The following is a 27,830-nucleotide window of genomic DNA, read 5'->3' on the forward strand; positions in this document are numbered from 1 at the left end:
AAAATTAAAATACAATAAAGTAGGTAGACTCGATTACAGAACTCAGTCCATAGTTGAGGCTCACATAGTAATAGTGCTCTCTCTATGTCTCTACATCTACATCTGTAGAATATATGTGTATATACATACGTATTGTACATAACGTATAACTTTGTAGCCATAGACTTACTCTTAAATGTTTCTTGTAATACAGGAACTACAGAATGACTCAAAATAAATTTTTATGAGTTTACACCCATTGAAAAGAATTGGGTTAGTTTACTGGATAATTAAAAACAGTTTCCTTCTTAATAAGGTTTTATTTTATATTTTTAGCATTTTGATAGTTTTTAATATATTATTTCTGGGTTCTTTAAAATGGTTTACCAACGTTTCAAAACTGCCTAAATACTTCTTCTTTCACAAATACAGATCTGCCATAATTTCAATTTTTATATCTCAGAGGGAGGAGACACAGTTACAACTTAGCAGAAAGAAAGAAATGTGATGATATGTTTTTGCTGTTGTGCTTTTTTTTTTGGTGTGTGTGGGAAAGGGTGTGATGTCATCTTGGCTCCACCCCCTGTGAGTAAGCCCACGGCACAGCTAAGTGCAGCCGCCCGCCTCTGTCACCGGGAGGCAGTCCACTTAAATGCAGCTCCAGGGCTGCGAGGCACCCACCAGCATCATTCCCCGTGCGAGGTGGCAAATGCAACATGCTCTCCAGCTTGGGGTGCCTACTTCTCTGTGGAAGCATTACACTAGCCCTGGGAAATGCACAGAAATTGCCAAAAGGCAAGTAGCCTGATGTTTTATGTTTTAAAAATAATATTAAGGTATAGACGTTTTTAAATGTTGATTTTGAATATGATCTGCTTTACCATATGGGGGGAATGGAGTTATTCTGCAGAGAGTCAAAGTTCAAATGTGTGAAGGGGTCGCTTAAACTTTTCCTTTCCCCTCCTGTTCTTTACTTTTCAATTACAGCTCTTTATTGCAAAAATGAAAACAAACTTATTACATTGAGCAGTTGTTCATCAGAGCTTGAACTGTGTGCTTTCAAACTATACTACTTGTATATTCAATCATATTATGTAAATGGATATTACAGTCTGTTAAAAAGAGTTGTTTGGTGTTTTTAGCCTCCTCCCCAGAGACTGCATCAGTACTAGCTTAAGATTCAAAAGAAGCTAATTCTGAAACCTTGAATCTTTGGTGTGAACCTCAAACATACCTGACTAGGAGGCTGAGGGAGCCTAGGGAGGTCAGACCAAAGTCCGGTCATGTGCTAATGTGTAGACACGTCCCTCCAGTGGAGTTTGGAAGAGGGCTTGATCTGTTGGACAGGACACTCCCCCTTTTCCTGGCTAAGTTGTTCTCATTTTGGTGTTGGTATTTTGTTTACAAATGTTATCAGAAGAAAATTAAAATTTCTAAATTTTGACCCTAAAAACAACCCTTTGAGCCCATCAGAACCAAAACACGAGGCTTTTGCCTCTCTCCTGTCTCTGAACATAAATGTTGCATGTACTTTTGTTTCTCGCAGAGGCACTTCTATAAGCCAATTCTAGGTCTGTGAAGGCTTTTTATGGTTGCAGACTGCTGTAGTCAGCAGGATTATGAAAAACAGGCTGGAATTTACCATACAGTCATGATGGAAAACATCAGAGGTAATGCAGAGCTGCAGGCTTGTCAAGAACCTGGTGTGCCTAAAGTCAGAAAAAAAGGTAGTTAGTGTCAGAACATCCAAAAGATGATCCCTAGGTCCTCTCTCTGGGTAGCGTGCTCCAGGATCATCTTGTCCCAAGTGAAAACTGTTCTTTCCTCGGTGGGTAAAGTGAAACTTGAATCCAGTATGTGAAGGCTGAAGCGGTTGGCTAGTTGATATTTCACATGATGATGTGAACAGCAATAAAAAAGACTTAAGTAAACTTTCTCAACTCCGATCAAATAATTAAAGAAAAATAAAAAAACAAACACTCTGAGATCTTTTTCTACCAAGAGTTTTGCTCCTTGATCACAATAAAACCGGGATTTAAATAAATCAATTATGAGCCACAAGCATTCAGAGTTAATTGGACCTACTCAAGGAATATTTTACAGTGATATATCATTTGAGAAGAGTCTGGGGCTTTTCTTAGGCTTAATACCTACAGATGGCTTTTATTTTACTTTTTATTCATTGCATAGGGATGATATAACCACACTTTGTTACTGCAAACTTCTGCAAAATCCCAGTGCTTTAATTATCATGTTGCAATCACTAGACACAAATCTCTTGGCACAATTTTTCTTTATTTTTAATTGTAAAGAAAAAAAAAACATACTTGTCAAAAATGGCTACAAAACTTTTGTTGTTTATTTTAAAAATATTTGTAGTGTTGGTAATTTTGAAAAACCATCAAATTATAATAACTATAAAAGAAATGGTGTCTTGTTTTTAATACTATGTTTTTTCTTTATTGGAAAGCTATCGAGGATCTTTTGGCTGAAGTCATCTTTTTCAAACTGTGCTCCAGGCATAGGGGCACTCTTTGTCCTACAATGGGTAGAGTTTGGGGTGAGGGTGGAAAGGTAGCTGATTCCTGTCAATAACTTGGGGAGTCTTTATGAGGGGGAATCACAGTAAGTGTTAGCAGTTTGCACGTTCTCAGTAAAGAAAGTACAACTTCTTGTTTCTCACACTCATTTGACTAAGAATCTTCTTTTCCATAGAAGATCTATAATATCTTAACAGGGGTTTGTGTGTCACAAGATACGTTTGGGGAAATGTAGAGTTTAAAAAGAAGAAAAAGGAGTAAAAGTTTTACTTTTATTCTTCCTTCCACTTTAGAGTTGGTTAAATACTATTTGTGACTTAAGAAGTGGTTAGAATTCTGGAGCTAGAAAAGACATTTATGATCACTTAGTCTAGTGATTCCCAGACCTTTGGATTTATGGACCAACAAAAATATACAAATATTTTAACATCAGGGTTCTGTTATGGAGAGCATACTTGAATTTTGCTATGTGAGGACGCTCAAAGGGTACAGGAGAGAATGCCTAGTGTTTATAAACGTAAACCATTTTAACAGTTTTATAAAATAAATAAATTTAATTTCATAAATAAGTCCATTGTTATTTTTCTCATTTTCCCACAGACTAATGAAAAATTTATCACATGCCAATATTTGGAAACCACTGACCTAACATAACCATTTATTTTACAAATGAAGATACCTCAAAGCAGGGCAGATTTAGTAACTTTCCCATGTTAATGGTGGAGCCAGGACTTGATACCTAGCTTCTCATTCAAAATCCATATTCTAACCTGCCTCCTGCCAGATAGGCAGGTTCCCTGACCCCAACCTTAGGAATGACATTCTGCAGTGTACATGTGAATGCTACCTATTCCTTGAATAAAAGAGTTTTTTGTAAATTTCTTAAACATTACTTTAATTTTTAACGTATTTTTCTAAGAACATATCTACATTTTTATGTTCATATGATATATATATATGTATATATGGCTATTTATAAGTCAGTTGTTATATGTGGAGTGCCTATTTGCATACCTAGCCACATACTTTGTTCTAAAAAGTAAGTTATTAAAAGATTCTTGCTTACTTTTTAAAAGCTTGGAGACTATTATTAATGGACCTTTTCTCTTCCCCACCACGAAATGACTATAGTTTTGGCAAATTATTTATTTTTGTTAGCCTCAGTTTTCTCATTTGTAAAATGGGACTAATGATAACTATCTCATAGTATTTTAGGATTAAATGAGATAAGAGACACAAGTCTGGCACATAACAGATTTTTAATAAATCCTTATTGGGTCATAGAAAAGGGGATCAATGTTGAAAAACATGCACACTGAATAACACACGATCTTGTATTCACAATGTAAGACAAACCTCTTGTAAGGCAGGAGATGAGGTGGTGTGATCTTGGCAGAAAGATGGGGTAAAGGGCTGCAGTGTTGTTCTACGTGGCAACAAGGGAAGGCTTCTACTGCATTCTAGTCTGGCCACTGTCTGCCCATATGGCCAACATTACCCTGTGGAAAGCTGCACCTTTACTTTAAGATCAGTTTTTCCATGGGGATTTGTAAGATGTCACAGACCCTCCAGGTGAGCTCCTGTTAAACTTGTTTTTCAGGAGGTGAATTAGACCATACTAGAGAAGAATTCTCACATTGTTTTATACCTTTGGAAGCCCCTGTGCTCCAGCTACCTCTCAGAATCTTTATTCTTGGCACCACTGACCTTTTTTCTTTTCCTGGCAAACAGGCTAAAATAAAAACCAGTGAGAACAATATGTAATGAAAGGAGACAACAAAATCTTATAGTGGGAATGCAGGCCCTTGACATACCTCTGCATGGAAACTCCAGGATACAGAAGATTATAGTTAGCCCAAAGGCAAAGGTTATTATTTTTAAGCAAGTGTGAGAAAAACCACAGAGGAACCTCTAAGATACAAGTGTAATCAGATGACCAGAGGGCATGGAGATCTTGGGTGTGACTCTTGGGATATGACACAGGGTAGCTGGCTCTTTGCTTTGGCTTCTTACCTAACAGCGTAGAAATATCTGACTGTAGGAACAAAACACAGAGCAGATGATAATCATAACAGTAACTGCCATAGCTATTAATAACTATTACCATTACTATTATCACAGATAACATTCTTTGAGTATATCCTGCATGTGGTAATTTGGTGCTTCATATTTTAATGTGGAAAACCTAATTAAATTATTGAAGCTCCTCCATTGTCTTTGTCTGTCTCATGCTCCTATGACAAAATACCTGAGACTAGGTAATTTGCAAAGAACAGAAGTTTATTTTTCACAGTTCTGGAAGCTGGGAAGTCCAAGATCAAGGTGCTGGCATCTGGTGAGGGCCTTCTTGCTGCATCCTCACATGGTGGAAAGCAGAAAGGCAAGAGAAGGATAAACTTCCTCCATAAGCCTTTTTATAAGGGCACCCAATCCCATTCACAGGGAAGGAGTCCTCATGGCCTAACCGCCTCTTAAAGACCTCAGCTCCTAATACTATCGCACTGGCAGCTCCTGAATTTTGGAGAGAATACATTCAGACTATAGTACCTATGAAGCAGGTAAACCTATTATTCCCATTTTACAGAGCATAAAATTTTGCCTCAGAGTGTTTAAGTAATTTACTCCAAGTAATATAGCTAGAAAGTGGCAAAAGACTATACCTTTAATTTTGATGCAATATTAGTTCCCTGCTCTATGTAAAGGTACATTAATTTGTTCAAGTAACAAATTATATTGGATGTATACACAGAGCACTGGGGCTGGGGAGACAAAGCTTGGTACTTGTCTTCAGGGAGCTGACCAGCTTGTGAAGGAGAAAAGGGAATGGTGTGGAAAGGGATAATTACAGTAGAGAAGGGTCATCCTTCAATGTGGGTGAAGCCCAAAGCATTTTGAGAACAAAAAGGATCCAATCTGGATGGGAGGTATGAAGAATTATGAGAGAATAAGAAACCCAAATAGAGGTCTGGAGTACAAACACAAGTTGGGACAAGGAGAAGGATTGCTGAGAGGTGAGGGGCTTTCTCAACAAAGGTAGCTGCTGGCCCAGAGCCCAGGCAACCCCAGGGGCCAAAGCTCAGTGAGTGTTAAAGTACTGAGAGGGAAGCCTAGACTGAAAAAAACCATACAAGATGTAACTGTGCTCTCCTTGTCTCTATCTGGCCTGACTCCTCATGATTGATTACAAAGAGGAAATAAAATGTTGTCTTTGGAGAGGAAGGCTCTTGCATCTTGCTCTGTCAACTTTCCAGCTGCTCACCTGGCAGCTGGCTCTCCATGGAGCCCTTCCAACCTCACTTTGACAAAACAAGAATGTGTCACTCCAACAGCTCAGCGCATTTCTCCAAGAGGTGGTTGATGCTTATGGGAGGCTGCAGAGGATCCCTTCCATCTTAAGTTATGGAACATAGGATACTGGTGAGGAGTGCAAAGCCTACTTGGTGTGGTTCTGCTTTTATTTGAGTAATATATATTTACGTATTGCTGGGACTGTATTAAACAGTACATTAGAAAAAAAAAAGGTTCTGCTGCTAAAAAGAAGTTTAAAAACCACCAAGCAAGAAAATTACTTTAGCATCTTTTACAGCTCTAAAGTTTCTTGATAGTTTTATTGATGTGTTTGTCTATCAATCATTAAAGATTATCAGTAGTCCTTAATAATTCTTAAAAGTATGATAATAATCATCATGTTTCATATCAATGATATTTAATGCTATGTTTATGTAAATTATCTCATTTTATCCTCACACTTGTGAAATATATGATTATTATCTCCATTTCACAGATGAAGAACTAAGCTTAAAGAGTATGTTAGCTACCTGTGGCTGCATAAACAATTTCCACAATAATCTTTAATCGACTGTTAATAATCCTTAATAATCAATGGTCAACACATCAAGCATAGATTATTAAGCATCTACTAGGTAAACTCAATGAGATACAGCCCCTGCTATAGAAGAACCTTACATTACAAAGGCAAAAATTGATCAAATATAATCTGTTCTGATGCTAAATTTGGAACCCAAGGTTTAAATAAACAAAATTTTCTTGTGTTAATTATACATTCACTAGTTTAGTTTTATAGACTGCTATATCGGGCTATAAGATACTGTTAAGAATTTTTAGTATCTTCCCCTATCTCCCTTCAAGAAAGAGAAGGGACACAGGGGAACACTTGAAAATAGAAGAATTTATCAATACAATATTATAGCAAAGACAGTTAAAATGTTATAGGTTAATGTGAGTTTACAGAAGGTTTTTTAAAGACATAAGTGAGGTGTTTAATGAAGGGAATGCCATTCAGGAGATGGGACTAATCATTCTATCTGGATCACCACCCTCAGAAAAAATTTCCCTTTTGCTTTTCCCTGATTACAATTTATAAAGTAGGTATAAACAAGAGAATATTGAAAGTAAATAGGTGAATTTAATAAAATTGATCTCAGAATAAACATAAAATTAATAAATAGGACACTCTAATGTGATTATCTAGATTATCTAGTTACCTAGAGAGATTGCTAAATAGTCAAATAAAAACATATTTGTTAAAATGACCCCCAAAAAGTAAAAATAAATAGTATCAGCTAAAGAAGGAACATGCTAAACATAATATAGAAAAACAATAATTGATATATATATTCTATTAAATAACATTTAAAAAGATGTTATTAAAATAACATTCTATTAAATAACATTTAAAAAGATGATAAGCATATTACTATGTATCAGGCATGGTATTTAATGCTAAGTGTTTATAAACATGTGAAATATATATTATCTCCGTTTCACAGATAAGAAATTAAAGAGTATATTAGCATAATCCCAGCACTTTGGCAGGCTGAGGTGGGCAGATTACTTGAGATCAAGAGTTCAAGACCAGCCTAGTCAACATGGTGAAACCCCATCTCCACGAAAAATACAAAAATTAACCAGGTGTAGTGGCAGGTACCTGTAATCCCAGCTACTCAGAAGGCTGAGGCATGAGAATTGCTTGAACCCAGGAGGTGGAGGTTGCAGTGAGCTGAGATTGTGCCACTGCACTCCATCCTGGGCAACAGAGCAAGACTCCATCTCAAAAAAAAAAAAAGAGTATGTTAGTTATCTTTTTCTTATAAGAAATGTCCACAAAATTATCAGCTTAAAATAACACGCATTTATTATTTCACAGTTGCTGTGAGTTAGGAGTCTGAGCCTGGTTTAGCTGGGCAGACTGTCCTCTCCTTCAAGATGTCTCACAAGGCAACAGTGAAGGTACTGGCCAGAGGTGAGGTCTCATCTGAAGGTTTGCATGGGGAAGGATTCACTTCTGAGCTCACGTGGTTGTTAGGAGAATTCAATTCTTTGAGGATCATTGGTTGAAGGGCCTCATTTTCTCACTGACTATTGGCCTGAGGTTGCTGCAGGTCTTTGTCACATAAGCCTTTCTCTTAGGCCACTTGCTTCATCAAAATGTACACGCCCAGAAGAGTCTGCAGGTAAGATGGAGGTCACAACCTTATGTAGCCTAATCACAGAAGCCACAACCCATCACTTCTGCCATATTCTATTGGTTAGAAGCAACTCACAGGTTTACCACACAAGTTGATTGTACACCTTAGGTTACGTAAAAGTCTGTCCACCACAAAGAGCTCAGTGGCTGGTAGCAAGTGATATAGTGAAACTATGAGCATGGGAAATCTAACTCCAGAGAATATACTGGTTTAAGCATTAAAACTCCCTCAACTTCCTACAGAATTAAGCATTTTGTGGCAGATGCCAACATTGGCAAACTGCTAATTTGTCTCCCTCAATGGTTGAAGTTAATTATAAGAAATCTCTGAGAATTGAGATAAATATCTTAAGAGTACAAAGTAAATATTCAGTACCCGATGTGGACCTTGTTTTCTGTATACAGGAGCCCAGTCAATGCCTACGTTCCTTTGCTGGTTTCCTCTGTGGTCCATCAAGTGTGGTTGATATCGTGTAGAGAGGCACACAAAATTCCTCCAAAATAGAAAAAATGCTTTTATTCCTGCCACCATCTCTTAAAGGAAAAGAAAAAAAATAAGAAAAAAATTAACATATTAAGTAATTAACACCTATGAACTTGATGATACTATGACAAAAAAATGTGCTTTTCTGGCCGGGCGCGGTGGCTCATGCCTATAATCCCAGCACTTTGGGAGGCTGAGGCGGGCAGATCATGAGGTCAGGAGATGGAGACCATCCTGGCTAACACAATGAAACCCCGTCTCTACTAAAAATACAAAAATTAGCCAGGTGTGGTGGCACGTGCCTGTAGTCCCTGATACTTGGGAGGCTGAGGCAGGAGAATTGCTTGAATCTGGGAAGCAGAGGTTGCAGTGAGCCGAGATCGCACCACTGCACTCCAACCTGGGCAACAGAGCGAGACTCTGTCTCCAAAAAAAAAAAGTGCTTTTCTGAAACTTCAGTGGAGTGGCTTTTAGAGTAAATGAAAGTTACTGTACGTCTAATTAAACTTGTGTGTGGAGAAAGAAAATACACTTTTATCAGTGGATGTGATGGAAGCAACTAGAAAGACCAAAGGAGTTTCTCTAAGATCCTGTTCAGTGTTAATAAAACAATTCTTCCATATTCTCTCGGGAAACAAAATTTAGGTTGTACACAGAAAGTATTCTAACCATGACACTCAGAATCTCATAGAATGTTTAATACTAGATACCCTGTGGGTCTCTTCTCTAGCCTACAGTCTTCTCTTGTGTTGGGAAGGCCTCAAAAGCTCAGGAGGCACACGGCAGGAAAGGCTGGCTTCAAGGTCTCAGACTACTTTGGCAAACTTCTGTGGACAGCAAGACTAAATCAGTACTTATTCTACTCCATATAATATTAGCTTGGGTTTCCCACCAAGAGCCTTCCACAGCAAGATTGTTAGTGTGTTGTAGGTTTCCCTCACCTACTAAAGCCTTGACATATATTTACAGTGATTTTGATGAACATTTAGAAGCCTTAGAGCTGCTCTGAGGTTTAAGGTCCTCTCAGTACACACGCTATGAAATCAGTTAAAGTTCCTTCCTGTGGAATTCTGAAGAGGGAGCTAGAAGATGTGACATTTTCATAGAAGATTTGTTGTCATTCTCCAGTCAAAGATCATACTTAGAAAGCCTACCCATTAGAAAACCAGGGCAAATTCACCCACTTCGAGCATCTTCTGGTCACACTAGAAATTAATTTTAGAGAAAATTGAGGCCTAATTCACATCTCACCTATGACATAGCAATTCAATATTTTCTTCATTTAATAAGCTTACCTGTGACTATAAATACTATAATGTATATCCCAATATAGGCTATAGCCCAATATATTTAATCCTGGATGCACATGAGAATACTAAAGTTTTCAAAAATATCAGTAATGCTCTGCCTCCCCATCAAATTTATTTTAAATTTGTCTAGGGTGGGATTTTTTTTTAATTCCTCAGGTGATTCTAATATGACCAGGGTTAAGAACTACTGATTTGGAGATTTTTGACAATTTGTATGTACAAGTGCTTGATAAATAAATCTTTCTTGATGAGTACAGAGTAAAATTTAAAAGTTGCAAGTATATTTTACTACTATTTAAGTTTTGATTTCTGTAAACTTAAAAGTGATTTTTATTTTTATGCTGTTTTGTTCCAGGATTTTAAAACATTGTTTGAAAAAAATTTCAGAGTTCCTCCTGAAGCTATATAAAATAAGTAAATGTGTAAAATTGAGATGAACATTTGTTTTTAGTGTTAGAACATAAGTGCTACTCTCAGAAGCCAGATCTGAAAAGTTGTGACTGTGATTTTTAAGACCAGACTTACATTTATTCATTTTGTCATTCAATTAGTATTTTTTAATCATCACATTAGGATTACAAAGATGAATAAGACATTTCCTGCATTTAAGGGGTTTGAAATCAGTTCTATTTAAAAACACTTGGCCACACAAAAGTCGTTTAGTTTTACATGAAACTGTTGGTGTGTTAATTCTTTATCCTCATTTAACAACCAACGTTTGCAGGAGCTAAGCTATCCCACTGTGTCGCCATGTACTGGCTTTAAGTGATATACATAGGAAGAAGAAAAATGAATTCAAATGTAATCTGTTAAGAAAAACAAAGCACCTCATGATTTCAGTGCAAAATATAGGAGTTAAGCAAATATGCAATGAATTTCCACACTCAAAGTACAGATTATGTAGATTATATTGAAAATAATTTATTTGATTGTGCACATTAACATATATATTCCAGCTGATTTTTCTATCTCATGTTAAGGATAATTTTCCGGCATGTAGCATGTCTTATAATCTGAAACATATTTAAAATGTATTCTACTGTTTCTCTAATGTAATGGAAGTTCTCTCTTCTCTGAGTAGTGGTGAATGAAACCTTGCTGAGACTTTGAACAGGAGCGCTTTGCTTACAACGTGATGCCAAGGTGGAGTTTCAAATATCCTTTCTCGTTAAATACAATTCTGTGATTTTTCCATTCTGTTAGCTGATAAAACATTCTGGTTTCCCAAGGGTCTTCCTGAGAGGCCACTGTGCACGTGTGTGTGGGTGTGCAAGGCCTAACAGGCCTTGCTTCTCTCAGAGCAGCAGATTCTGTCGTTCAAGGAGGGGCTTGGAGTGTCTGCCAAAGTCGTGCTGGCAGCGAGCTCTGGAATTCAGTTCTGTTCCAGCTATGTCCGCAGGAGATGCGGGACAATTTCCTTCTCCTTTCACTTTCCCAGATGAAGTTAAGACATTCTGGCCAGTTAGTTTAGAGTAAGGTATCAGATGACCTGGAAGACAGTCCCTCCATTCCTCTCCAGGCACATCGTCTCCAAACTCTCCTAATCAGTGCTGTCACAGAATTCTTCCCTAACTATTCCTTTTTACAAGAATTAAAAGGGAAATGATGCTGGGCATGCTCTGCCATATCAGGTTTACCTAGTTTGTAGTTTTGTTATGAACTGGAAAGATAAACACTGAAAATTAGCAACATGGGTTAGTGGGTAAAGTGCAGGAGTACACGTGAGCCCAAGCAAGTCATTAGGTTGGTGCAAAAGTCTTTGTGGTTTTTGCCATTGGTTTTAATGGCAAAAACCTCAATGGCTTTTGCACCAACCTAATGCTTCACCTTTCTGAACATCAGCGTTTTTTTTCTCTAAAAAAAGGAAATAATAAAAGTATCAGTCTTCTTTTTAGCTTTCATTAACAAGTAATATTCGAGTGGCATTAATGGATTTTTTTGATAGTAACTTTCTTAACCAAAGTAAACAAATGTGAAGACCAGGTACATTTTTAAAACTCTTTACCTGCTGATATAGTTTGGCTCTGTGTTCCCATCCAAATCTTGTCTCGAATTGTAATCCCCATAATCCCCACATGTGGAGGGTGGAACCTGGTGGGAGGTTATTGGATCATGGGGGTGGTTCCCCCATGCTGTTCTCACGATAGTGAGTGAGTTCTTACGAGATATGATGGTTTTATAAATGGTAGTTTTTCCTGTACTCTCACACGTTCTCTCTCTTGCCTGCTGCCATGTAAGATGTGCCTGCTTCCCCTTCTGCCATAATTCTAAGTTTCCTGAGGCCCCTCCAACCATGCAAAAGTGTGAGTCAATTAAACCTCTTTCCTTTATAAACTACCCAGTCTTGGGTATTTCTTTATAGTAGTGTGAAAACAGACTAATACATCTGCCTTGGCAGTGATGGAAAGATCTAGACGCTCCAGTAGCCTGGACACTGATACTGAGCAGAAAGAACACCCTGGCTGGGTGTCAAAGTCTAGAGTGTCTGAGCCTGTGGCGTGGCATCCACACAGTGAAACAGGATCTGCAGAGAGGAGCCAGGGCACTGGGAGTGTTTTCAACATAATTCTTGCCATGAGCATCCCACTGCTGTTCCCTCATCCAACTCTCCCTGAAGGAGTTTGGAAGATCCTGCTCAGAGCATATTTGTCTTTTACAGTGAAACATCCGAAAGTAGAAGTTGTGGTCCTTGGTCATTTTTTTCTCCGCCTATCCTTGGGATGCAATTCCATGTGACTTGGCCTGCTCCTGGATGCCTGCTGCAGTCTGTCTGGTCAGTCTGCAGGTACTGGATTAGTTTGATTGCGTGACTCTTTTTCTGCACTCCCTCTTTTCGTTCCTAATCCTTCTCTTTCCTAAACTTTCATCCTCCTTCTTCTGCCCCTCCTCTTTGTCCCTTCTCTCAACATGATGAGAGTCTTCAGAGCATTCTCCTGGCTTCCACCCCCTCCTGCTGACCACTTTGGCCCATGTCCTTGCCTCACAGCTGACTCCTCATCTGTTTGGATGCGGCAGGAATTATCCTTTGGAAGACAATGCACACTTTGTTATCTTTTTAAAGGCAAAAGTGTTGTTTCTACGTCATGCAAAATATTCCACTTGGTTGAAGAATATCATTGCTTCCTGTTCATTTATCTTGGCATGACCAATCTTGGAAGAGCACACATTTATATTCATTTGATCAGCTCTGTGTATATCATATTAGACAAACCATAACTGTGTATTCACACTATAGCATTCCTAAATGGCTTTGGTTATAACATAAATCACGATGTCCCTTGAAGGGTGGCAACAACATATACACAATAGCAGTCAGACATTGTACTGTTCTTTTGTAAAGCTTGTTTTCAGTTTATTCTGGATGTTTGTTCTATTGTAGTTGGAGTTTGATATTTTGAAGAATTTGCAGAGAATTCTGCTGTTTTCCAGTGGATCTTTCATTCAAATGTCATATTTCTCTTCATTTGTCTTGTAACCAATATTTCAATGAAACTGAGTTTCTGTGTAAAGTGTGCCCAGGAAATGGTGATCCTGTAATTGGCGACTAGATCACAGTTGCAGGCATTTAATACCATTTCAACATATAAGCCTCTTTCTTTGATCTCCATTTCTCTGGCTGGCTGTCTTTGCTATACTCAATGGATGACTTCCAAATTTTCCTCTCACTCTTTGTTTATAACCCTCTTCTTTCCCACTTGCGTGTCTTCTCAGGTTCTAATTCTTGTGCTTGGAAGACCCTCATGATCTCTGCTATGGTAACTTTATATGTTCTATTGGCTTTTAGACTTTTAAATTATAACCCATATTAATAGTGAATACTGGAAAAAATGTGTATTTCAGTGAGCTTTCCAAATCCAGGTGTGTATGTGTTTGCACATATGCATGCCATGTTGGATTGTTGTGCTGGTTCATCTTGTGATACAAATAAAAAACAAGGGAGGCTGAGGCGGGAGAATGGCATGAACACGGGAGGCGGAGCTTGCAGTGAGCCAAGATCGCACCACTGCACTCCAGCTTGGGAGACAGAGCAAGACTCTGTATCAAAAAAAAACAAAAACAAAAAACAAAAACAAATAAGAAATAGATGAAAGTCCTACAAACCGACTAAATTTGGTGTGACACACAATGAATTTTTGAATGATCAACATATTGGCAGTAGCATGGTTTAGGGTTTTGCTCTAATGTATAACAACCTAGTTGTAAAATTCTTTATAGACAGTCTTTCAGCAAAGCAAGTAATTTTGAACATTATCCCATTTTGTGAACAACTCAAATTTTAAATATTGATATCACAACTGAGTTACCAGAATGACTAATAAGAAATATCACTGGATTACTTAGAGAATTAACAATACTTCATAGGACAGGTTAGACAAAATTCCTTCTCCACATGTTCTTGGCAATAAATCCCATTTTCACAAATTTTCAAAAACATGTCAGTGCCTTTTCAAATATTTTCAGGTGCCTTTCTCAGTTGTTTACAAGGAACATGCATTGAGTCTTATTTAAAAAAAAAAATCCCATAATTTTGTCAGCCGAATTGCATTATATAACACTTGGTCTTAACTGGCCGTTCAATGCAAACATCTGTTTTCACTTACATCGGAAAATTAAGACAACAAGTATTTACTGTGGTGTCTTCCAAAGTCGTCATAACCCATGGCTCAGATGTCATCTGTAAGGTTTCTGTGGTGTCCCAGAAACATCCATTTCAAACATTCCTTTTCATGGTTGGAGGTTGATAGACCACAAAAGGACCACAGATGTTAACACTAAATAAATTTCCTGTGAATTATCAAATAATTTAAAAGGCATTAAAGGATAAGCATTAGCAGAGTAAAGATTCTTTTAGGGAGATCTCTTTCCATGGACTTTCTTATTCTGTGAGAGTAATTCTTTCTTTTAAAAACATGGCAAGAAACATTTACCTCTGATTTTTAGCTCTGAATCTAAAATCTCTCTCCCACCTACCCTTTTTCATTTATGAACTTGCATCCTACATCTACAAGGCCTGGTTGTGGAAGATAATTAGATGGAAATAAAAGAAATTTTATGACTTGACTTTGTTTTAGTGAAATATGGCTATTTAACAAACCTGGAGATAATTACTCTCACTCACAGTATATGGAAAAGCAATGAATCACTGAGTGCAGTGGTCCTCCAGCTTCAGCAAGCATCATAATCTCCTAGAGGGCTGGATAAACTCAGAACACTGGGCTCCATCCCCAGAGTTTCTGACTCAGTAGATCTGAGGTGGGGTGGTCTGGAGAATTTGCATTTCTCACAAGTTCCCAGATGATACTAGCAATGCTGGTCCTGGGATCACATTTTGGAAACCACTGACTTAGTGAATCTGCTAAGTATGCAGAGTCCTGCCTCCCGTAACCTCCTTGCCTTTCACTCCCCCCACCCTTACTATACTCACATCAGATTCTGATTCAGTTGTTCTGGTAATCTGCATGATACACAACTATCACTGATGATTCTCATGAGATTAACCATGCATTGAGAAATAATGCTGATCTCTTTATATAATCAGTACAAAACACTCAGGTACTACTTTGAAGAAAGTGGATAATACAAACTTAGCTACCTTAGTTCTAGAAATTTGGAGAATCTGTGCTTTCTGTTGTTAAGTATATGATACATATCTGTAGAAAAAAATTTAGCTTGATAGAGTGAGACCCTCTAGTTCTTGAGATGAACTTGCTGGCTGCCTTTTATAATTAGAAACTGTTCTTTACCATAGCTAGCTGGAGCCCTGGGCAGCACTTGCTTAATGTAACCTTGTTTGGTGGTGAGTAATGTTTAAAACTTCAGCTGAGAGGTTTTGGTGACATTATGAGTTATTAGTGGGAGTCATTCCACTTGTGTATATGTATTAAAGTTAATGCCTAATATTAACCAGAGGCATGTGTTAAGTGTAACCCAAATTCAAGAAAACTCACTATAAAGTATGGACAGTTTACTTTACTAGGTCAATGAAGAAAGACACAGTTGTGACACTAAAGATGAATTTGATACTTCATGTGAATGTTTTCTGTCATTTTGTCTTACATAGAGTGTTAGCCAGCCCTTCAGCTAGAATTGGACATCAGCCTATTGTTGAGCATTAGCTGTGACATTTGCACTTGGCAGCCAGCTGAAAACATTGTGTGTGTAGCTTGCAGGTTAGAGTTTCTTTTCTTAAGCTCAGGGGAGTCATAAAACCCTTGAAGTGGTATGCAGACTAGTACAGTTGTGGGTATGTGCATTTTCAGGAGTGTTGGTCTTTGGATATTGAGCTTTTTGAAAAAGTCTAAGAGCTGATAAAACTTAAGAACTGTCTAGACAGATGCCTTTTACTAAGCAAGAATTAGGATGGGTCAAGTGAAGGGCTGGAAGAATTACTACTATATGCATAGATCATGCAGAGAGGGCCTCGAGATGGTCCATGAAAAATCTCATACTTTGTAACTAAGACATGAGCACACAGTTTATTTTATGTAATTTCTTTTGATGTGGCACAAAAAAAAATTTAAGTGTGGTAGTATCCAAGGTGGCCCTCAATTATTCTCACTTGCTGTCATTCATGCTCTTACATAGTCCCCTTGCACACTGAATCAAGGTTGGGCTGTGTACTCATTAAATATGGAAAAAGTGAAGTGAAAATATGTAACTTTCAGAGGCTAAGTCATAAAGGACATTGCAGTTTACACCTTGTTCATTTTCTTGGATCACCCAATCTGGAGAAAACCAGCTGACGTGTCCTGAAACCCTCAAGCAGACCTATGGAGAGGCCCACACCATGAAGGGCTTAGACTTCATGCCTATATCCAGCACAAATTTGCTAGCCCTAGGAGTGAGCCATCTGGGAAGCACATCTTCCAGCCCCAGTCAAGCCTTCAGATGATGGTAATCCTGGCCAATATCTTAACTGCAACCTCATGAGACATTCTGAGCCAGGACTGCCCAGTTGTGCTGCTCCCAAGTACCTGATCCACAGAAACTGTGTGGATGATGAATGTTTATTGTTGATTAAGTCACTAAGCTTTGGGTTAATCTATTATACAGCAATAGATAACTAATGTAGGGAGCATATATGATGCCTTTTTAATTTTAAAGGACTATTTAAATGGAACAAAAACAGAATGAGAAATGTAAATAATCTTATCTGTTGGCATATGGCTTTGGAAATGTAGTTTTGCCTATGGGCAAAAGAAAATTGGAAATAAATACAGGAAGAGAATTTTGGGATCAATTACCTTTTCCAGGACCACAAAAAACTGAGCATAAATGCTGCTTAAAGAGTGATTGGAAAAATACAATTATCCTTTTAAAAAAATTCATAGAAAATGTTTGGTAGTTTAGAGCAGCTAAAGGATCATAAATCCTGAGGCCTTCATAGATGGCCTTGTCTTTCATTCCAGAGGCCATCTTAGGACTGGCCTTAGGCCAAGGGTGTGGATCTGTACTGGTCCTGCTATCATTTAGAAGAGTTGACCTGTGCCCAAGATAGCTTAAAAACAGACAGATCTGAGATCTGCCCTGTAGCTGACCTATATCCCCGAATTCCCCTGAGGAAAAAAATGGGCCTCCCGGGACAAATTTGGATCAGACCAAGCTTTCATCTCCTTGGCCTTAGCTTAAACCCCATCTTGAAACTTATGCCATGGCATTCTCATGTAATTATATCTCCAGGGTAGGCATTGTGAAATTTCTCATCTCTTATTAAAATATCATTTTCTATGCATCTAACATTATGATAGAATAAAGAAAGAAAGAAGAAAAATGGTTACCATCCTGATAGAATTTATATCTTAGCAAGAGGAATACACAAACCAAACAGGATACTACAATGTAATAAATGCTAAACTGAGGAAGGAATGAAGCTGAACTGGGCTTTATTCCTTTCCAAAAATAGTTTTATTTTTCTTAGGAGAATTGGGAAGGCTTTGAACAGGGCCTTCTCTGCCATCCTGCAAAATTTTATGGCATTTCCATACATTTTTTATTAAAAAAAGAAAAATCTTCATGTAGGGAATATTTTATATGCACCATCTGTGGAGGGTGAGAAAATTTTTCTAACCCCAAACCAGAATACATGATAAATATGAATATATTTTTGAAGAAGCAGGCAGCATATTTATAAACTAGGGCTCTCTCAGAACATTAAAGACATTTTAACTCTATATTTTACCTATAGTTTACTTCATTAATGGATGCCACTATTGCCTTAAGCTGAACACATTTGCTCCTTTCAAAAATATTGTTTATAAAATGATTATGAGGAACAACCACAGACCCTTATCACCAGTTGCTAAGACCTTATTAAGAAAGCACATAACAAAACATAAAAATTGGGTAAGGAGTTTCCATCCAGTTGACCGGTCCCTTGGCCAGTCAAGATCTGGGTTGCCTGGATAATACAGGTCACAGGGGACAAGGAGTCTTCCGATTGGTGCCTCTTCCCAGACCAAATACCAGTCTGGATTCTGAGGCTTTTTTTTTTTTTCTTTAATATTTCAGGGTGGGTTTTTTTTTTTTTTTTTTTTTTTGCTAGTATGTATCATCATTCAGGGGAACCACAAGGCCCCCTGTGGTCTCTTGCTTTCACTCAGATTCAAGGCATATTGGACTTGACCTTCCCAGAGCATCCCATAGTTGCCAGGGAAGGATTGTTTTGGTGGTGAAAACATGTCATTTCCTACGCCTCCTTGATCCACTCTCAATACACACATCTAATTAAATAAGCAAAACATTCAGGCTTTTGAAGCTAATGCTATTTGTGAAGGACTGAAAAAACTGAGTCAGGTCTAAAAGCATCATCCCAACAGGGAGGGTGCCACTAGAAAAGTCGCAACTGTGACTACAGACCAACTATTATATAATCCATTTCCCATCCTGTCCTTGGAAATGGGGAGCCCCTTCATCCTTACCAGCCCATCTACCCCAAGGCAGCTAGATCACAGCTGGGGCTCCCTTCTAAAGTGACTCACTTGCCCCTAGGACTCCCTTACTAGAAGTGGGGTTATATTGCCTTGAGGTTCAATTTTGTTATCTTGTTTACTCAAGTTGAATTTCAGTGTGACAACACAAGGAGGCATCTTCTAATGATTAAAAGCTTTTATCTACATCCAAGTGTAGACATTTTTTATTTTTGCAATATCCTTCTCTCTGTTTTTTCTAAGACAAGGTAATAATAAAAATTCTGTTGAAAAAATTCCTTATACTATTATTAATAGATGGAATTATAAAATAATCTTCAGGTTACCGTATTAAAATAACTAACTTCTTATCAAGCTGGAGAGCTTTTTTGCCTAGACTGTCTATAAACAACTTGCTTGCTGTCCGTTACAGAGAGAACATCTTAAATAGCATCTTGGGCAGGTTTCACTTTCTAGAATGCTCATGTCTTGGGATACCTGTTATTCCATGTCACACTCTAAAGCTAACTGTGACTTATTTTGACATTACTTTCAGATAATTAGTAAATATTCTTCTGTAGTTATATCTTAATCTAGGTAATAAGCAACAAATACCTTTTAAAACTCTTTCTAGGTTTAAACACACCACAGAAGATACCTTCTCTAGTTCCTTTGTCTATCTAATTGCTTTATTCAATCCAATTAATTTTTATATTTTATCAATGTTAATCAAGATGTAAAGCATTTCCATATCCCTAGAATGTTCCATTGTGCTTTGTAGTCAATCCCTTACCCTACTCCTAGTCTCTGGCAACCACTGATCTGATTTCTATCCCTATAGTTTTGCCTTTTCCAGAATGTTCTATGAATAGAAGTATATTAACGTTTTTTGTCTGGTTTTTGTTCACTTAGCATAGTGCTTTCATAATATATCCATGCTGTTGCATGTATTAGTAGTTAGCTCCTTTTACTGGTTGAGTAGAATTTCATTATATGGCCATACAGCAACTTGCTCACTCACCAACTGAACATTAAGGTTGTTTCTAATTTGGGGCCAATATGCATAAAACTGCTATAAGCATTTGCTTACATAGGTCTTTGTGTGAACATATATTTTTATTTCTCTTGGATAAATATGTAGGAGTGAGATTGCTTTTTGTCATATATTAAGTATATGTTTATAAGAAATGTCAAGCAGTTTTTCCTAAGTGGCTACAACATTTTTTAATAGCAAGGTATGAAGATTTCAGTTGCTCCAAATCCTTGCCGGAACTTGATATTGTTGATTTTTAAAATGTTGTGTTTTTATTTTTAGCTGCTAATAGGGAAGAGTCAGATAAGTTTAGACTCCATGTCTCTATTCGTTAGGCATACTTGTTAGGCATATTTCTTTAAAAAATGCATGATCCATTTTCTTAGAAACCACATCTTGTCTAAAAAGTATAACAGTTGGCAAATTAATTTGCTGAAACTCACACTAATTTCTTATCAGATGAGATAATATGTGGAAATTGGCTACATTTGTCTGGCACAGAGGGAACTTTCAAAAAAGTTTAGTCTTGTCTCCTTTTCTGACTATATCTTGTATTCATGAGTCATCGTAAGCCAAACATTAAAATTCTATAACTTAAATTGAACCGTCATATAATTTTTGCCATTTGGGGCTTCAGGAGTCAATTTAAGCCTGCTTTAAATGCTTTGAAAGACAGTGCTCTGGGGAAGAAAATGCTAACTAAATCTGAGCATCTCATGTTATGCAGAAATTATAGCCCTTATCTTCATTCATAATGAAGGTGTTGGTGAAAGGAATGAAGCAGAAAAAAATGATCACTGGATTGGAAACAAAACACCTCTATTTTAGCCCTTATTCTGCTTCTAACTGGACGGGTGACCTTGGAAGAACAAATTTAACCTCCATGGGTCTTATTTTTCTCATTGAAAAAACATAGAGCATAATACAGTCGATTCTCATTATTCGCAGTAGTAATGTTTTATAAAGTTGCTGGAAACACCAAATTAGCCAAACCATTGTTTCTATGGGGAAATATGGAGTTGGATTCCTGTGAGCCACTGATCACAACATTTTCATCAATGGATCAGTATATAACTTTGTTTTATGTGTGTTTCTGTTTAATGATGCTTTACTTAATGTACGTTGTTGATTCATTAACATTGAATTCATGGCCAACAGCAGTATAGCTCATGACTGAATGAAGCTTATCTAACTCACGTTTTTGCTCCGCAAGGCACATCACAGCCTTCTCATGCTCAGAAACTCTAGACAGCCCTTCAGCACTATACTTAGGGGCTGCTTAAACAGTGAAGTCACTAACAAAGAGCACAAAAATGGGAAAGGTGTGGTGCTACGTCAACTGTGAGAAGGACACTTGTTTACAGTCTGAGAGCTGAAACAAGAAGGCAGGGCATCACTTTGTCCAACCTTAGCCAGAAACAGGCACCTTGGGTGACTCAGATTTTTCTCCATTCCTCACATGTCCACAAATAAGTCTGAAATGCTTTGTGTATTAATTTTGGGATTAAAAACAAATGTTAATTAGTAGAAAAATTTGCAAATATGGAATCTGCAAAATAATGAAGCTTGGCTGTTATTTGCTCCTTCTGTTCCATAGGATAAATCATGCATGTTGATGTGAAAGGATGTGGTATGCTGTTATTGCTGTTTTAGCATGGGTGTTTTCCCCAGCCAGGGGTTAAGAAATCCAAAACGTTCAGGAAAAAAAAAGGAATCAATCTCAATACTTAAATACTTCACTCACTGGGCCTCACACACCATAAGCAAATTAGAGAAACTGGAGAGCCTAATGGAAATGCTTATTTACCTTTAAAAATGTGCATTAACTTATGAAGATAACATCTTGATGAGAGCCTTGAGTGGCAAAAATAATAACTCCATTGTTTCTTTATGGTGGCAACGGGCTTGTTGGAACCTGGTTGTTAGTGCACATTTGCAGATGCCTGTAGGACTGTTTCTAAACTAAGTGGTCATGCATCACTTCTCTTGTTGGCCCAGAGATTAATTTTCACATCTTAAAGGTACTTTATAAATATTTGCTAGCACTAGTTTATTTGCAGATCCCTTTCAGTACAGAGGGGTTTCCACATAAAAATTCGATTTTTAATTTAAAAAGCACTTTCACATAGATATCTCACTTTAATTTCTATGGTGTAAGTTTTATTTCTAAAATATAATGCAGATGTTGTTTTAATGGCAATGCTAGCTTTATGAAATAAAAGAGATTCTAAATACACTGATGTGTGAGCTAGTGAGGTGAAATTACCAGGTGGCAGAAATGTGTTCGTGAGAATCCAGTGCTTCAGGGAAGGATGACATTCCATTCCCAGCTGCCCTTCTCCCTGCCCCTTTTTAGGAAGGCACACCCTTCTCAGCCGCATTTCTGTGATTCCTCCGCTGAGAAAGTGCATGTTGATTTCACTGGCAAGAATCCTCACACCTCCTTTCTGATTTAATTTCCATTTTAAAATATATTTTTAATGACCTTGTTCCTGATCCTGATCTTTTAAAAAGCTGTGGTTTTGCTGGGACAAAGAACAAAAAACATCTTGATGAGCAGATGAATGAAATCCAACTTCCATCAACATCTATCAAACACCCACCACATATAAAACTCTGTACTTACCAGCTGCTTTCATTTCTATTGGAGGATATAATTCTATGTGAGGCATTTTTGATAGTTGAGGGGGAAAATTCTAGAGCAAGCAGTAAGCATAAAAGTGGAAGCACGTTTTGTCTTTGAGGCCCACCCTGTGTTCTCCATCCTGGGCCTGGTGTCCCTAACACCTAAAGACTCACCTTGCCCCATTCCAAACTTGCCTTCTCCTTATAATGCTGTCAGCTCCAGCCTATCCCATCACCATGCTTGGTCAAAATTTCCCTAGTTAGTACCTCATTCCTGCTAGCCTACTCTTGAAAATTACCTGCCATACTTATTTTCTTGAAACACTTGCTTTTTATCTAACAGTGCTTATGTAAAGCCCTAATTCAAGAGCATCAGGCCTATCTTCTCTCATGGGAAGATTTCAACCAGCAGGTAGCATTATAATGGAAGAATTTCTTATATCATGAGATCCTTTCTATGTCTCTTAGAAGTCTTGTCAAATAAGCAGTCACCTCTTCTGTTTAAATGTCAGCTGGGTCCTGGAAAATGCACCAAGCAGGCCGGGCGCGGTGGCTCACGCCTGTAATCCCGGCACTTTGGGAGGCCGAGGCGGGCAGATCACGAGGTTAGGGGATCGAGACCTTCCTGGCTAACACAGTGAAACCCCGTCTTGACTAAAAACACAAAAAATTAGCCGGGCGTGGTGGCGGGCGCCTGTAGTCTCAGCTACTCGGGAGGCTGAGGCAGAGAATGGGGTAAACCCGGGAGGCGGAGCTTGCAGTGAGCCGAGATCGCGCCACTGCACTCCAGCCTGGGCGACAGAGCAAGACTCCGTCTCAAAAAAAATAAATAAATAAATAAATAAATAAAAGCACCAAGCAATGTCTTCACTGCAGAAATTCCTAACTGAAATACAAATGTTTGCCTGAGACTTGCAAGGCATGCTGGGGAAGGCTGTATATTTAAAGGCTGTATGTTTAATCCAGAAAATGGTATCAGCAGCCACCACAATTCCTTGAAGCAGTTATAATTACCAAGAGAGCAGCTTTAAGAACTCTGTTTGATGGATATCTTGGAGTATCTCAGTTTTGATTAGGATTTAAGGAAAACAACTATTGGCATGGAGCATGTGACGTGAACCCCTGTGAAGACCACCGCCCAATCTTTTCATTTTCATACTGAGATGGAGTAACAGTCACTAACAGGTGGCCGTTCATGGCCCTCCCATCTTCTTGGGCACTTGAATGTTTCCAGGAGCCCTAACCTGTAAGGAGAGGGAGAACAGGTACTGCAAATACAGAAGAAAACTTTCAGCACAAGCTGCAGAGCTGCTATCCTGGGGGAACTACCCTACTAGGAGGAAGTAACAAGCCAGGAACTTGTGCTGCCACTTGACTGCCTTTCCTCCTCCTCCTCAAGCCTGAAGGCCCAAAGTAGAGGAGTGAGGTCTATCCATGTGAGAGTCTGGGACTCTCTAGAATGATCAAGAGCAAGCAAATTAATAAAAATTGCTTGAATTGTTTTATGTATTTGAGAGGAGCAAGAGTAAGACCCCAAATCCCAGTCTGGGTCTATATGTCTCTATATGTCACATTACTCTGCAACTGGATACCTGTGAGTTGGGCATCATGTACTTTGTCATATTTTTTAGTGTGTTCCCTTTGGAAGGAACTGTAGCTACTTCCCCAGGTGTCCAATGGGGTGCTCCATTTTTCACTGAAACAAAAATCAATGTATTTCAAAGTCAAATTGATGCTTCTGATTTTACCACTTAGCATTGTGATGGAGTAAGAAGCCTAATTTCTGCTTCAAATCAAAAGTCAGTCGTTCATTCAACAAATTCTTATGAATTGCTCCTTATAGTTCAAGACCTTTCGCAGAACGCGTATGGATAAAAGTGACCTTTCTTTTTTAATAATATAACATAGACCTGAACAGGCCATCTGGGCATGTGACTATAGTAGATTTTAGGCTGCAGCAAGATGTTAGAGGAAAGACCAAGGTTAGACTAAACCTGTACCCATGAGAGTAGCCTCATGGGAATATTCTATTGAAAGAAATCCTGTAACTCCTATATAATGTGAAATTTGTAAATGAAGACAATTTAATAATGACTTCCTTTGTAGAATATGTGTAGCTTGTGATTAAGACTAATTTTACATGAGCAGAAAAAAAGTATAAAATGCATTTTCCTCTAACCTTAAAAAAAAACTTTGCTAAGATTATTGGGGATTTCCTCCGGCTCTTGGCAAATTATCTACAAAAAAATGAGTTAACACTCTTAGATGTGGACTCTTCCTACTCCACCCTGACTCTATTCCAGCAGAATTCATTCTTCCTTTTCAAAAAAGCATGATTCTTTTTTCTTGATGACATAGGTCGGCTTTTCCATCTGTTTAGAGCTATGCCTCGAGATTTAAAGATAGTATAGGGTTTTTCCCCCCTTTCTTTTCAAATGCACACTTTTGGAACAAGATGCTGTTCTGTATATAGCATTTATTATTTGTGATTGATGGAGAATTTTTTTCAAGTTTATAATAAAATCCAGAGTCAAGGATCTGCTGCTGGCCACATTTATTGGGCGAGCCCATCCCTTTAGTACTTGGCTCTTGCTCTCTTTGCATGAGGCAGCAGGGGATGCCTGATATGGGGCCAGATTGGTAGGCAGGAGTCCAGGGTTCTAATTCTGGCAATGCCACTGGCTAGCTCTAGAGCCCTACATAAGTCATCTGACTATACTTGGCCTCAGCTATCTCAGCTTTAAAATGAAGAGCTTGGTCTATAATCTCTAAACTCTCCTCTATCTCTAAAATTCAGGATGCTGTACTCCATATATAAGATCACTTTGGGAATTGCCTTGTGGCTCACTGCAGGCTGTATGTGTGGAAGTCTTGGCTGTGATTCAAGTCTGTGACTTTCTTGCTTCGTGGTTTGCATCACTTAGACCATGTCTATACCTCCCCGCCCTTTGTGTCAAACACTGGATCTGTGTAAGATGAGGCAACACTGACCTTATTGGTGAACAGATTACTCCTTCTACAGGTTTGAAAAAGCCCAGCAAATCCCAAAGGGCCCATGCCTGCAGGAGAAACTGACATTCAAAGAATAATCTGTACTTTTTTTTTAAGACAGCAAATTATGAGTTGAACAATGAGAACACGTGGACACAGGGAGGGGAACATCACACTCTGGGGCCTGTCGGTGGGTTAGGGGTTAAGGAAGGGGTAGCATTAGGAGAAATACTTAATGCAGATGACGGGTTGATGGGTGCAGCAAACCACCATGGCACATGTATATCTGTGTAACAAACCTGCACGTTCTGCACACATATCCCAGAACTTAAAGTACAATAAATAAAAAGAAATGAAAAAAAGTATATTAAAGAGTCAATAATATAATATTTTGCGTAAAAAGCTATCATTTAAGGGAGCCCCAAATAATCTTCAAGTTACTTTTCAGTTTAAAAGATACAGACCTTCTAATTTCAACTTGACCACACACTATGGACTAAATGATTACCTTTAATTTTGTGAGATGGTTTTTAAGATCTGAGTTTTCACTTTCCTATTTGATTACAGCAAAATCACAAAATTAAACTAGGTAACATAATTATAGGTAGCAAAATACTATATATTTCTTGTATAGCTGTATACATTTCTTATTATGCAAGAGAATAATAAAGTGAAAAAAGTGTACAAATTGGATTTTCCCTGTTCTCTTTCCAAGCATTTTAAAAGAGATTTTTAATCCATGAAATTCCTTCCTTGGCATTTTATTCCCCTTAGGGAAAAAACTATATATATATATATATATCTTTAAAATTTCCGAAATGAATCATTCAGGATTTGTTTTTCTTAACAGGATTTTGGGATTCAAAGCTGTATATTATAGTAATAGAATAAAAGGCTGAAAGTAACTTCAATCATATACAGAATATGGGGCAGGTATGGCCAGATTGTTCTATTAGAACTCCCCAGGCTCATCCATGGTAGTCCTTACCTGTGTCCTCTAATATCACATAGCCCCATTTTGATGTCAGTTTCAACCATCTGATGGTTGGCCCCCTCCTAATCTCAGTCATTTCAGTGAATTTAAAAAGGCAATGTGGCTAGTGACCTAAATAACTACAGTTTTTCACATAGGAATGCTTTTTTTTTCCCCAATTTTTTTCTTTTCCTGTGCCCCTTGTGAACATCTATGAATGTATATTTTTATGAAGACAAGGCTGGACTGAAAACTATTGACTATTTGCAGATTAAAATTGTATCTTTTATAAAATGTTCATTGGGGCATTTCTATTCCTAGACTAATATAGTAAAACTTAAAGGTCAAGCTAGTTGTAATTATTCTACCTTATTGAACTGTTTTTGAATTGATTGAAATCAGAACATTACAAAGATACATGGGTAGATCACCATAAAATTGGAATAATTTTTATTGCATATTCACAAGTTAAATTGTTCTTTGTAATATTGGTGCTCCAAAAGGTTGAGAGGCCCAACATGTCTGAAACATCATCAATCTCAAATAATATTTCTTTTTTTTTTTTTTTTGAGATAGAGTCTGGCTCTGTTACCCAGGCTAGAGTGCAGTGGCACGACCTCAGCTCACTGCAACCTCCTCCTCCCAGGTTCAAGTGATTCTCCTGACTCAGCCTCACGAGTAGCTAGGATAACAGGTGCCCACCACCCCACACCTGGCTAATTTTTATATTTTTGACAGAGATGAGATTTCACCATGTTGGCCTGGCTGGTCATGAACTCCTGACCTCAAGTGATCCACCTGCTTCAGCCTCCCAAAGTATTAGGATTACAGGTGTGAGCCACTGCACCTGGCCCTCAAATAATATTTGATTTAACAAAATGTTAATGTAGCAAAACTTGAGCTATCACTTGGAATTGATAGGACTCCAAAAAGATTTACCTTTATTAGTCAGAAATCAGAGACAAAACCCCAGAGGGTATACAGTTCAAGCCTTTCCTTTCACAGATGAGAAAATTGAGATTTAGGAACATTAAGTCAGTTAACCATGATTACACTGCTAATCAAAAACAGACCTGGGTCTGCCAAAGTAAGTCTCCCATATCTGAGTAATCTTCAGTTTGAAAAAAAAAAAAAAAAGCCTTACAAATTCTAGCACTTTAAAATTTATTGCACACATAACATGGTGAAGTTCTTTTGTGTAGGACTCTGTGCTCATCACAGGGGTGTGGTACGGAGATGTAGCATGTAGTCTCCTAGGGACATAATCATGAATACAAAGCCATCAATCCTGACATCTCAAATAATACTTTACGTCTAGAAGAAGAAGGACGTTCTCACATTAATCTTTTTTATGTGTGATGGATCAGGGGAGGTATTTTGAATCTTTACATGTTTTAAATTCCCGTAACTTAATATTTGCTGTAATTCATATATTTAATGAAGTAAGAAACTATATTTTACAAACCACCTTAACTTCTCATTTGCAATACACCCTTGTGAC

The 27,830-nt window shown here is 37.9% G+C and overlaps 1 protein-coding gene across 50 annotated transcripts in view; it reads left to right on the plus strand.

Moving 5' to 3' along the window:
• The first annotated feature begins 564 nt into the window (after window positions 1–564).
• ABI3BP (ABI family member 3 binding protein) overlaps window positions 565–27,830 on the plus strand; it is a 244,769-nt gene continuing 217,503 nt past the window's right edge. For 36 of the 50 annotated variants that reach the window (XM_015129525.3, XM_015129568.3, XM_015129546.3 and 33 more), the window contains exon 1: window positions 573–774. In XM_015129525.3, coding sequence (XP_014985011.2) covers window positions 696–774 — 79 coding nt within the window. In that variant the 5' untranslated portion in view covers window positions 573–695. Of the gene's footprint in view, window positions 775–27,830 lie in introns of all 50 variants that reach the window. The other 14 variants (XM_015129581.3, XM_077994019.1, XM_077994032.1 and 11 more) reach the window with 1 other exon arrangement.

This window comes from Macaca mulatta, chromosome 2 (genome assembly GCF_049350105.2).
Source record: "Macaca mulatta isolate MMU2019108-1 chromosome 2, T2T-MMU8v2.0, whole genome shotgun sequence".
In the NCBI taxonomy this organism is placed as follows: Eukaryota; Metazoa; Chordata; class Mammalia; order Primates; family Cercopithecidae; genus Macaca; species Macaca mulatta.